This window comes from Eulemur rufifrons, chromosome 2 (genome assembly GCF_041146395.1).
Source record: "Eulemur rufifrons isolate Redbay chromosome 2, OSU_ERuf_1, whole genome shotgun sequence".
Taxonomy (NCBI): Eukaryota; Metazoa; Chordata; class Mammalia; order Primates; family Lemuridae; genus Eulemur; species Eulemur rufifrons.
This window is the reverse complement of record NC_090984.1, coordinates 92,753,653-92,766,937: the sequence shown is the minus strand read 5'-3', so window position 1 is coordinate 92,766,937 and position 13,285 is coordinate 92,753,653. Positions and strand designations below refer to the sequence as shown.

At 40.4% G+C, this 13,285-nt stretch overlaps 2 protein-coding genes across 5 annotated transcripts in view; one reads left to right on the top strand and one right to left on the bottom strand.

Annotated features, from left to right (window-relative positions):
* ESR2 (estrogen receptor 2) overlaps positions 1 to 13,285 on the top strand; it is a 196,949-nt gene that overhangs the window by 12,436 nt on the left and 171,228 nt on the right. The window lies entirely within an intron of this gene.
* The window catches only part of MTHFD1 (methylenetetrahydrofolate dehydrogenase, cyclohydrolase and formyltetrahydrofolate synthetase 1), a 60,814-nt gene that overhangs the window by 15,017 nt on the left and 32,512 nt on the right, over positions 1 to 13,285 (bottom strand). For all 4 annotated transcript variants that reach the window (XM_069487433.1, XM_069487413.1, XM_069487443.1 and 1 more), the window contains exons 9-18: positions 12,941 to 13,068; positions 12,353 to 12,450; positions 11,996 to 12,169; positions 11,210 to 11,346; positions 9,108 to 9,154; positions 8,369 to 8,476; positions 8,144 to 8,218; positions 4,720 to 4,822; positions 1,714 to 1,790; positions 747 to 887 (exon numbers count right to left, since the gene is read on the bottom strand). In XM_069487433.1, coding sequence (XP_069343534.1) covers positions 747 to 887; positions 1,714 to 1,790; positions 4,720 to 4,822; positions 8,144 to 8,218; positions 8,369 to 8,476; positions 9,108 to 9,154; positions 11,210 to 11,346; positions 11,996 to 12,169; positions 12,353 to 12,450; positions 12,941 to 13,068 — 1,088 coding nt within the window. The remainder of the gene's footprint in view (positions 1 to 746; positions 888 to 1,713; positions 1,791 to 4,719; positions 4,823 to 8,143; positions 8,219 to 8,368; positions 8,477 to 9,107; positions 9,155 to 11,209; positions 11,347 to 11,995; positions 12,170 to 12,352; positions 12,451 to 12,940; positions 13,069 to 13,285) is intronic.

Genomic DNA, 13,285 nt, shown 5'->3' with positions numbered 1-13,285 from the left:
TAGGTCTTCCCTTTTTAGCCATGTTGGACCAATTAGTATTTTAACCTGAACTGGACCATCCATTCATTTTTTTCCCCTGGATATACTATGAAATTACCAGTTATTTTAAGCAGGGAGAACAGATAGAAGGAAAAAGACATTCACATGCAATTTTGGGAAAAACATGTAACTCCCGAAACAAGCATCTCAATCAAGCTCTGAGCTGGCTGATGCAGGAAATCCATTTTAGACTAGTTTAGAGCCTGGAAATGCTAGCTCCTAAAGTATTGATATATTTGTAACTTTGGTAGATGGGAAGAAATGGCTATAAACCAAATTTAGTATGTGTTTCCTATGGCCAAAAATGAAATATAACCCAGGAGTTCAATATCAACTCTTAAACACATCAGGTCTCTCTATTAAGCCATGCAACTGTGGCTGAATGAACTGGTAACAAAATCAGACAAAGCAATGGTTCTCTGATGTTCTCTGCAGATTGATGTCATACGCCTGTTCTTCACTCAGAGCATGACAATGTTACCAAAATCACCTGGTACTTGCAGTCTATTGCTGGAGTACACCACCATACTCACTCTGAAGTACTTTTTACACATTAATAATTGTCTTACAATTAGCAAAATCAGATTGAATCAATGGGTTGATTACAACATCTTAAGTAGAGCATAACTTCTGTTATCAATAACTGCTGGCAGACCCCAGGACAACAGACTCAGGTGTCATCAAGCCTGGCGAGCCCAGGTACACACCAGATCTTCGGCACTGACGGGATCCCCTTTCTTGCTGGACGCCACCACCATTTTGCCCAGTCTCTCTCTCATGTCTTCTAGAGAACTGGTGAGGGCCAGGACAGCCATGATTTCACTGGCCACTGAGATATCAAACTGGGCCTGTGGGAAGGGACGAGAGTCAGTAGCAAAAACTTCCTGTTCAACCAGAAGCATGAAGGGATTAAAAGGTAATCCTTTTTTGCATATGAGGCTTAAATAAATAGCTTAAAAGGATGGAACAACAGAATACCACACTTAATGAAAATAATCCACTAATAGCAACATTTGAAACTAATTACTCCAAGACCTTGAGCAGTAAATTTTTTTTTGATGATTTTTATCAGGCTGCCCTCAGAATTGTAGAAGATTCAGAGACTCTCAGTCAAAAATTTTTTTTTTTTTAAGATGAGGTCTCCACTATGTTGCCCAGGCTGGACTTGAACTCCTGGGCTCAATCCTCCTGCCTCAGCCTCCGGAGTAGCTGGGTCTACAGGTGCGCACCACTGTGCAATTTTAAAAAAACAAATGTTCTAGTAGGACCAATAAGCTATTGTTTTATCCCTGTGAAGGAAGCTTGTAATCCTGTGGTTATGGTTTCCCTAACACACAAGACAACATGTGGATGCTCTTATATCGATGAGACACACTGCAAGATAGCCACAAGAAAAGAAGCAATTTTAATCAATTCATATGCAAGGATATTCACTTGGGACTCTCCACCTCCAGGAAAAAATGCTGAGGGAAAAACACACAGGTGACACATGGGATTTATTGCAAAAGCTGTCAGGAGTGCTCAATACCACACACCTACTCACTTCCATTTTAAAAGGGAGAAGGCAGAACAACACCTGGCAGTACCAGTCGTATGGGAGAGGATGGAGGAGGACAGAAGCAGCAAGATCTAGCTCATGTGAACTGATTTACTTGGAAAGGAACAAACAGTTACCGTCCGTGTGTGCCCTTTCTCCGTTGGAGCCTGTCCAATTGTGATCTTCCGCAGGAATCTATCATTGGTATCCAACACTACAGCAGGAAGGCAAGATCCAGAACAATTTTTAGTAAAAGGACCATAAACTTCAAGGAAGCAGCAGAGCTTTAAAGTAACTAGTGTAATTTAATTATTGTCTATTAATATTTGATTTCAAAATTGATGGCTGGAATATGGGTTAAAGTTAAAAAATATTATTCAAAGACCAAATGTACAAGAATTATTTTTAAAGCAAAGGAATGTGGAGTGGCTTGGTCTTATTCCATCTAGAGAATTCAAACAATTAACTAGAAATCTGGAATCTATTTTAAAGCATCCTCCATATTATAAGAAAAACAGAGCAGCCACATTTTCCCAAAAGCCCAAGGTTTATGTTGTTGTTCTGTGGGATGATGACTCATTGACCTTCCACCACCCTGAGAAACACAGGAGCCACAAACTCAGGGCCAGTGCAAATCTTATTTGAAATGCACTGGGTGACAGGCCTGGTCTTTCCTTTAGCACACTTACAAGAAATAATTCCTATTCTGATGACAGAATATTTATCCAATTGTATAACCTTGGAAAATGTGGCAAAGACCAACCAAATGACTAATTAATCAATCCTAATGCCACCTCCCAGGACTAACTACTGCTAACGTTTAACTGTATTCCCAATTTTGGTTTTTGTATATGTAGTAAAATAGGAAATATATTCGATCTTTTTCCTGGGTTTGAGGCACAAGGTTCATAGAGCCCTTGGAATTTTAAGAGTGATAGGAGTGTCTTGTTATTTATAACAACCCCCTTTTGATTACCCCTGAGCTTATGCTCAGGTCCCCCAGATAGCCTCAGCAGGGGCCTGGTCCCCCGAAAGGCCAAGTGATTAGAGGGTTGGCATGTTCAGTCCCATCCACCAACCTCCAGGTTGGGGATTAGGGGATGGAGATTAAGTTCTATATAAACTCTTGAACAGCAAGATTTGAGGAGCTTCCAGGGTGGCAAACACATCAAGGTGCTGAGAGAGTGATGCCCCCTGTGCATCTCTTCTATCTGGCTGCTCCTGAGTTGTGTCCTTTAGAGTAAACCATAAATATAAGTAAATTGTTTCCCTGAGTTTTATAAGCCATTTTAGCAAATGATTGAACCTGAAGAGGGGGTCGTGGGAACCTCCGATTTATAGCCAGTTGGTCAGAAGCACAGATGACAACCTGGACTTTCAATCTGTATCTGAAGTGGGGGGAGTTTTACGGGACTGAGCCCTTAACCCGTGGGATCTGCTCTAGATAGTTAGAGTCAGAATTGAGTTAAATTGTAGTACACCCTGTCAGTATCCGTTGGAGAAATGATTTGAATTATTGTGGGAGAAAAAAACCTACATATCTGGTGTCAGAAGTGAAGTACTGAGAGTAATGTGAGTACAAAGAAAAAATAAGTTTCCATTTTGTATAAAATGCCAAACAATAACAATAAAACACAAAATGAGCAACAACAAAAACCAGTTCATACTCTAAATGGGTCAAACAGGAGAAGCATTTTTAAGGCACTTGATAACATGCCAAATTATTTTCTATAATGACTATAATAACTTATACACCAAAAGCACTGTCTCATATAGCACTGAGACACACCCCCCACACATAAGTGACAGATGCAATGTGCTATTAGAGCCAACTCCTATTTTTCAAAACAAAAAGTATCAAATTCCTTGTAACTAATTTTTCTATAAAAAATAGCCAGTCAATAGGTATGATCCATTTTTTCCTTGTCTGCTTCTACATTCTTAGAAAGCAAGAATTAGACACACAGCAAAAAAAAAAGTAAATGGGATACTAAATTTTCAAAATGTATCTTTAGCTTATTCCTTATAAAATATAAATTTGTCTAAAGCTACTGAAGCAGGCCAGGCACGGTGGCTCACGCTTGTAATCCTAGCACTCTGGGAGGCCGAGGTGGGCGGATCGCTCGAGGTCAGGAGTTCGAGACCAGCCTGAGCAAGAGCGAGACCCCGTCTCTACTAAAAATAGAAAGAAATTATCTGGCCAACTAAAATATATATATAGAAAAAATTAGCCAGGCATGGTGGCGCATGCCTGTAGTCCCAGCTACTTGGGAGGCTGAGGCAGTAGAATCGCTTAAGCCCAGGAGTTTGAGGTTGCTGTGAGCTAGGCTGACGCCATGGCACTCACTCTAGCCCGGGCAACAAAGCGAGACTCTGTCTCAAAAAAAAAAAAAAAAAAAGAATGTCAAGTTAAAAATGCCATTAGCTAGCAACATCACTGAGCCAATGAAAATCACAAAGTCAATAAATTGACCTTTAGCTGCATTCTGCATAACTAGGTGAAAATTCCTTCTCAGCAGTTGACATAGGATAAAAGGATGCACTGTTGGTACAAAATAAAATTCTAAGCCATGCTAGCTGTACATAGAGAAAAGTAACATCTGGTAGTGAAGCCAGGCTACTCACTAAATTGCTAAGTATTTAAACCTTGAAGGCTACCTGATTTCTTACAAGAGAATTCAGTTAAATGAGGTTGAAAAGTGATTAGGCAAGCCAGAGAGCTACAGGACAAAGCAAGTCACTTATGCCAGACAAGAGTTCTGAGAATAAAGGTCACACATGATTCAAGTGATTAAACATAATTTCTCTACTTCATGACAGCAAAACCTTTGCATAAAATGAAACTTGTAAAATGTTATTTTTGGTTTATGCATGAACTTCCTTGAAACCACCCTCATTTCAATCAACACTGAATAGCAGCAAAATGCTCAACCAATCTAACAAAGGGAGATTTGATTATAGCTCAGAAGGAGAAAAACCAGTAGATGTAGCAAGAAAAACAAATACGGTCACCATAATGGTTATGCCTTAACAGTAAAAATACCAAAACACAAACTTCTGGACCTCACATTTTAACAGCTCTTCTGGGGAGTATGGGATGTGCAATATAACGAAAACAAAGGGGGCATATACTGCTCCGGTACCTCTTTGCCAAGTTATGGTTTCTGGATCAATATCCAATCTTGCAAATCTGTTTATCTCTTCATCTGTCAGTGTGGTTGGGTCAGTCTTTTCAATGCCTAGTCTCTGAAGGGCAGGAAAATAAGATAAAACAAACAGAGGCGTAATAAATTAAAAAAAATTTTTTTGACCTCTATCTTGAGATAGGATCTCCTCTAGGAAATGCAAACCATCCTGAACTCAGAAGGAAAAATTCTGATCTCTTTGGCTAAACCTGGGGGTTATTTTATATTGCCAACTAAAAAAAGACAAGAGAAAATTATCTCCAAATATGTTGAGTTTACCCAGAAATGAGAAATGAAGGTTATAAGTCGGAATGCTACAAGTGCACCCAGTAAGGGAAGGTTCAAGGGAGAGGTTCATATAAGCTGCTTAGAAACAGAGTACATTGGTTCCAGTTGCTCAAAGCCAAGGTTGTCAACAGTTCATTGGTGGCCATGCCATTACTGGGCAAGCGTCCTTTCAAGAGTACCTTATCTGGGGCTGGTCCGAAGGTAGTGAGTTATCTCACTTGATTGTTCACAGTCAGTTACAGATTGAACTCCTTGTTCTACTACTTTCCCCCCTCCTCACTACTGCACTTGACTAGTCTTAAAAAAAAAAAAAAAAAAAAAGAGTACCTTATCTGAATTACTATAGTCCTAAATGTCTAGTGACATTGTGCCTTGTCATAGAAACATACATATACATATGAAATGTGCAAGCCATGCAAAGCAGAACATATATTAAGGATGTGAAGGTATTTCTTGTGGGGTTTTAGAAAGCCCTTGGAAAAAGTTCTCTGACATTTAAGTGTGAAACTCCTTTCCTTCGTTCCTTCCCAGCCCTATTTTGTCTGGGTCTGACAAAAATGATTTCATCCTGGCATCTGCAACCTTCACATTTCTCACACATGTACAAAGGTATTATGAACATGTTTGTCCCTATAACTGAGCACCAGAGGCATTTCCTTAACCTCGACCTAAATAACCATAGTGATCAAGAACTGTTATAAGACACATACGCACTTCCTAATTCACCAAACCCAAGTATATTGAAAGGGGAAATAATATGCAAAGTTTTTTCAATCATATAATCAAGAAGCCCAATGCAAATGAAAGTTTAGGAAGGGAAGAAATAAATATCAATAAAAGTCAATGTAAATCGCTTTTACATGCTTTTTATGTAGCACTGACTATTTACTTTCCCCTGACTTCTTACTGTTCCAAAAGGCAAAAAAAGGTTTTTATTTTCCTCCTCACAGAATTTGGAAATTTTATGTATTTACAGTGTATACCCAAGGTCACATCCTGAAATGGAAAATGCTTACAAAATGTATTCCCCTTTTCTTCTGACTCATGGTAGCTGTGAGTGGGCCCACAAGCCCCACTCTTCCCAGAGTTCCTTTCCTGTGCTATGAGGACCTATTTTGAAACTTCAGATGTTGTTTCCAGAGCTTGCCACTCACTGGCTTGTGAAATAGCTCCACAAAACGAGAACCTGACATTGTTTAGAGAAGCCAGCAAAATCCTTAGTTGCTATGCTAAGAACCTGCTGTTGATGACTCGTGCCCTGGGCTAGAATGCCGTGGCGTTAGCCTAGCTCACAGCAACCTCAAACTCCTGGGCTCAAGCAATCCTACTGCCTCAGCCTCCCAAGTAGCTGGGACTACAGGCATGTGCCATCATGCCCGGCTAATTTTTTCTATATATACATTTTTTAGTTGTCCAGATAATTTCTTTCTAGTTTTTTAATAGAGACGGGGTCTCACTCTTGCTCAGGCTGGTCTCGAACTCCTGACCTCTAGCGATCCTCCTGCCTCGACCTCCCAGAGTGCTAGGATTACAGGCGTGAGCCCCCATGCCCAGCCAATGACTTGTTCTTGACTGAGCATCACGGGGCAGGCTGTAATAACACTGTGTAACGGAGGATGCCCGGGGAAACAGAAAAGGAGCCGTAGGTTCTAGTTCTAACCCTGCAAGGGGCCCTGCCGTTGGGCAAGTCTCTTGACTTAGAATCCAAGAGCTTTTTAAAGGATCATTTTGTCCAGCCTCTCCCCACATCTTACAGAAAGTTCCCTTCGCAAAGGTAATAGAAGTTGCCTGCTCTTTCCATGGTACCTGCTGCCTTGCAGAACACAACTCTGTTGTAAAATGGAGGAACAGCCAATTTACCTGATGAATAGGATTTTGGGGGTGTATGAAAACAAAATAAGCTAAGGAATACAGAACTGCTTAAAAGTTAGTTGTTCTCAATGGTCCAGAAAAAAATTCATATATATAAATAGTGACAACTGTAAAGCAAGTAGAGCAAAATGTAAACAACAAAATACATCTGGGTCAAGGGGAGCATCAAAATACAAAATTGCAAAAAAAATTAAAGTGAACAGAACTATGGTTGACAATAAATAACATATACCATTTATTGAATGCTTATATGTGCCATGCTATCTAAAGAACATAGATATAAAATTTCCTTCCTTACTTCTTCAGTAAAGTAATACATTAATATATTTTTGCATTTTATTTTTAAAAGTCCCTTATGCTATTAATTTATAGTCACACTCTCCCTTGATCCATAATGCTTGGCACCCACTAATCTGTGCTCTATCATTATATTTGCATCTTATAGGAATGTCATACAGATGGAAGCATACCGCATGCAACCTTTTGAAACAGGCTTCTTTCACCCAGAATAATGCCTTTGATATTCATCCAGGTTGTTATGTGTATCAATAGCTCATTTCTTTTTATTGTATGGATGTAGCACTATTTATCTATTCACAATTCCCAGTTTTTGGAGATTGGTAACAGAGCTACTAAAAGCATTCACGTACAGGTTTTTGTGTGAACACAAGTTTTCATCTCTCTTGGGTAAATATCTATTAATAGGAGTGGGATTTACAGATCAGGTGGTATAGTATATGCTTAATGACTATATATCTGTTATAGACATTCAAATAAAATATAGAAGTCACCACTCTTTTAACTGTTTCACACAAACCTTTATCTATGCAGGGTAAGGCAAGTATTGTTACCCTTTTTACAGATGAGCAAACTGAAAGGCAAGTCATTTTACAAATTTGCTGAAGGTCCCAATGATCCAAACTCCAAAAACTGCTGGGCTGCCACGATGGCACCCGACCCTTATCCATATTACAAAGGAAACGTCATCTTTCTTCTTAGCTAAGGGCAGGTTGTCAGTGGTCTGCCGATTCCAGGACTAGCCACTTCTAATTTACAGATAAATGAGAAATAACCTCTGCCACCAATCCTTGCTTTGTATGTCATGACCTCAGGACTATGATTATTGATGTAACTGGATCCAAAATAGGCTACTCTAAGGAGATTTTACCCCTTCTCAATGACCAAATTTCACACGATATAAAAAAATGAAGAAGCAGCTTACCCTTAACCTTCGGATTTGGATATCAGAGAACTTTCTCACTCCATTTACTGACGGCACCAAACGATTAAAGAGAGCCTTAAAGGAAAGGAGGAAAAGGGCTTTTGAATGAGAGAAACCCCACTGCCTCGCTACCTGCATCATCAGCACCCAACAGACCAACTCTAATTTGGGTGCTTCAGCCCTTTCAGAAGGGTTCCTGGGGTTCACGGAGCCTCAGCACCCTACCTTGTCTGTCTGGGTCAGTTCATGGAATATCCGGGCATCAATGGCTGCAGCAACGAGGTTATTAGCTGCAGTGATGGCATGGATGTCACCAGTGAGGTGGAGATTAAACTACAAAAGAACAGAAGCCACATTGGTCTCCCAGCAGCTCTGGATCTTTCCAACCTTTATTTTATTACGACCAAAGCAATCTTTATTGTAAAGCCAATGGAATACTGATGGCAGCTTGGCTAGCGGACAAATACTGAATATAGGGAGCTCTTGAAAACATAGATGACTGACCATCTGTCCTCAGAAGAAACTCCTTCTACACTCAGAACTTACCGTTCTCCCTAAATGACATGTCCAGAGACCACAAATGCCACACTGCTGGGATCAGCAGCAACACCGGATTACTGAGGACACACCCACATCCTTTAAGCAGTGAGCGAGGAGTACACTGGGGCAGCACCGACTCTGTGTCTAAGCATTGTTCCCATTTCTGCAGTTGGCACTCTGCATTCACGGGGTGTCGGTGCTTCCCAACACCATGCGTCATTTGATCACTCGCTGCAAATGATTATCTCCACTGAAAGCCAGACTTTGAAGCCAAGCTGTCACAAGTCTGCACATTAAGATGTTTTTCCCTTATATGTTGCTGCTTCTGAGAAACAAGTCATTTGTCCACTAACAGCTCTACAGAAAAGGTTAATCTCTGGAGGGAAAACGCTCTAATAACGGGTCAAATCCCAGAATACTTTACCTCTTCCATAGGAATGACCTGGGAGTAGCCACCTCCTGCAGCACCACCTAGGGAAGGGTCAAGGAAGGGGACTCATGTCAAGCATGCTTCTCTATGCTGGGAAATCAAGTAAAGGTGAATAGATTTTTGTAAAACTACTAAGTCTATTATTTACTTTTTACAATCATTTGGACATATTTGATTAATTGCTTTCTGATGCTGAATAGTCTCTGAATTGAAATCTGAGTGTAAATGACAAAACCATGAACACATACATACCTACCGATTACCTCTAGAAACAAGTGCCCGTGATTCCTAATATTTTGTTAAAAGACCTAGCTGACAGTTACATAAAGGCAAACCTGTTCAATTCCCTACTCTCATAAAGCTACCCTGGCTTTTAAAAAAGATATATTTAAAATACATATATCCAACACAGAGACTGCAATTCTTCCTAAATAGGAAACATACATCATAAAATAGCCAAATTGCTGAAGTTTTGCTGGCACATTTGGAATACAGGTTGGGTGTCCTCATCCAAAATGCTTGGGACAGAACTGTTTTGGGATTCAGATTCTGGAATATTTGCATTATGTTGATTGAACATCCCAAATCCAGAATCTGAAACCTGAAATGTTCCAGTGAGCATTTCCTTTTACATCACATTGGCACTCAGAAAGATTTGGATTTTGGAGCCTTTTGGATTTCATTTTTTCTTTCTCTCTCTCTCTTTTTTTTTTTTTTGAGACAGAGTCTCACTGTGTTGCCCTAAGTAGAGTGCCGTGGCGTCAGCCTAGCTCACAGCAACCTCAAACTCCTGGGCTCAAGCCATCCTCCTGCCTTAACCTCCTGAGTAGCTGGGACTACAGGTGCATGCTACCACGCTTAGCTAAGTTTTCTATTTTTAGTAGAGATGGGGTCTCACTCTTGCTCAGGCTGGTCTTGAACTGCTGACCTCAGGCCATCCTCCTGCCTCGGCCTCCCAGAGTGCTAGGATTACAGGCATGAGCCACCACGCCCAGCCTAGATTTCAGATTTCTGGATTTGAGATGTTCAACTTGTATTAACCAAAGACCAGTCAATAATGTCCAGGTTACTGCATTATCAATGAAATAAATATAAATTTGAGATACTGATTGTGGTTCTGTGAGGCAGAGACCATGCAATGAGGCAATTTGCAATAAGAGTAAAAGGTGGATAAAATAATGGGTTCAATAAGCAGAACAAGGTATGTAGCTCATTCTGAAGTTGAAAGGGGGTTGTTAACACAAGCTCAAAAGCAGAATCAAGTCAGTACATTTATAAAATAGGCAGAAAGATGAAGGTGTACCCTGTGTTGACATTTGCAGTAATTGCTAGGACAAGCAGAATGTGATACCTTGTCACCAAGCAGAGAAAGATAACTCTAAGAACCTATTATAATTAATAAAAATAATTTTAATTAAGAGGGCATGTTTGCATTACTACAGCAATCAAAATCTGAAGGTAAAGTATGATTACTGATGTCGTGTTTTCAACCAATCAGAAAAAACACTGTTAATGGTAGTGGTTTAGAGTTTAAAATAGACATGGTGGAGGGGGTGCTCTGGTACTTAATAATGGTGCCTTTGACCGAGTCACCTCTGAAGCTCTGGTTGCTGCTATTGTAAAATGGTGATAATGCTATCTCATATTGAAGGATAAGATAAAATAGTATGTGTAGACCGTTCAGCATAATACCTGGCACAAAGCATATACTCAGTAAGGTAGGCTTTTCTTATTCCCACAGGGCGAAACATTTGTGGGGTTTGTCTTTCTCTCCCGAGTGTCAGCATGATGATCAGTAGCTATGATTACCTTCATTGTTACTGTGACAGTTCACTCTCAGGATCAAATCAAAGCACCTCCAGCTACACATTACCTACCCCAGAGAATCCTTGTGCAGTGTCAAAAGTGACAGCAGGAGTTGGGGGGATCTGATGGCAGCCTTTGCCAAAAGCACCACTACAGGGGGTGTGAGGAGGACATTCCTGGTGTCTAAATGAGTTGAAGATCCCATAAGCATTCATGGGGCCGAGGGGGCCTGGGAGGACTGAGGGAGAGGGAGGTGCCCTCGGGCCACTCAGGTCTGGACCCACTAGTACCTTTTATTCCAAAGGTGGGGCCCTGGGAGGGCTGCCGCACACACGCAAAGACGTTCTGGAAAAGATGGGCGCCCAGGGCTTGCACCAGCCCGATTGTGGTTGTGCTTTTCCCTTCTCCCAAGGGCGTTGGGGTTATTCTTCAAGATGAAAGCAAAAAAGGAAAAGGTTTACTTGCATAATTAAGTTGATCTCAGTCATCAAGTCGTATGTAGCAGACCCTAGGAATGACTCTTAATCTAAATAATAAGAAAGACAAAAGCCCTGAAATAGACCTTTTCCAAGAGTCTTAAATAAAATTTCTAAAAAATTTTAAATTAAAAAAAAAAAAAAACAAGATTGCTAGACTTTAGTTTTTCTTGCTGTAAGGAGAAAATGCACTTTACCTTATAGAGAGACTACTGTAATTTTAATTTCTCAATTTATAGTCTCAAAAAAATGCAGTTATATATATAACTAAGCCCAGCAATAAAAATGAATGCTTAGTAGATCTATTGAATTAATGAATTTTAGGTTAACCAACAAACAGACGATTCCATCAGAAGACTAGGTTTTAAGACCGAACTCTACCATCTACTAGAAAGATGAACTTGATCAGTTTTCTCATCTCTGAATGATTATACCTACTTTTACCCACCTCACAGGATTGCTGTAAGGATCGAATCAGATCAAGTATGTGTGAAAATGCTAAAACCAAATTAAAGGGACCTCTGCAAATACAAATGCAATCCCTGGTAATACTCAGGATTAACATTATGATTCAGTTGGCAAAATGAATGAGAACCATACCCAGTCACCACCACGTATTTCCCATCAGGTTGGTGTTTCAGGCGTTCCAGTGCTGACAGCAGGACTTTGGCCTTTGTTTCACCATACAATTCCACCTCTTCAGAGAACAGACCAATTTCTCGAGCCAGTGTACCAATGGGCTTTGGTTTGCAAGATCGCGATATATCAATGTCACTTTAAAAACATAGAAAATAGGCATCAATCTTTGTTTATTGAATTCATAATAATTCCCCAATATTAATGACACCCACCCCTACCCCAACCACTGATGGTGCTTTCAGAGGCAGAACACACACATCCATGGTATCTGTCAGCTAAAAACCAACAATTCACAAAGTTTTAAAATTTTATTTTTACCTCGGAACAGGGGTCTTCAGGTTAAGTTTGTTATACTGAATACTCCACTTTCCTGGCTTATATTTCTCCAGGAAACGCCTTGCACTCTCTACCGTGCTCTAAACAAAACGTCATAAATGGAACTTAGAAAAGGAGATTACTTTAACCCCCCAGTTCCAAACCCCAGTTCCATCACAAAATGATTTGCCTCGTGACCCAACTGTTAACACGCCTCCATTCTAGGCAAGACTCTACAGGCAGGCGAAATGCTCTGGGCTGCTTGCCTCGCCCCTTATTAGCTGGTGCAAAGCCTTATGACGGGCGAGCAAACCAAAACAGACCTAGCCCAGTCAGTGTACTTGGACTTTTCTTTTTTTTGGAAGTTATTATTTTCCAAAGGAAATTAGAATTGTGCCCCTACTTTCTTCTATTAATGTGACTGATGCTACTTCCCTGGTCTTCCATTCCCTTTTTTGCTTCAATAGATTCCCACCTTTACTTAACTTCTGAGTAGGTTTTCGGAAATTTCTATTATACTTCGGGAGAAAAGCAGTAAAATTCTAGCAGCTGTGCAGAACTATTACAGAAACTTTATTCACAAGTAAGTACCTGCATCAGCATTGCCACCGTCATGGGCCCGACGCCGCCAGGAACAGGAGTGATGAAGCCTGCCCTCTCTTTGGCCTCGTGGTATGCCACATCACCCACAATCCTTTTCCCGTTTGCCTTTGTATCATCTGGTCAAGAAGGAAAAATTCAAAGCCACGTCTCAGAATTGCAATCCTGGTGTTTATTTCCAATCCTGGTGATCAATTATGACAGTTTGTTCCAAAAACTCAGTAGAATTTTAGGGTGTGATGGTCCCATCAGGCCCAAATGCCTACTTTACTTAAAAGCTATGGATGACAGATGTTTGCTATTTCCTAGGGAGAAAATTATTTTACCCGTAAAAAT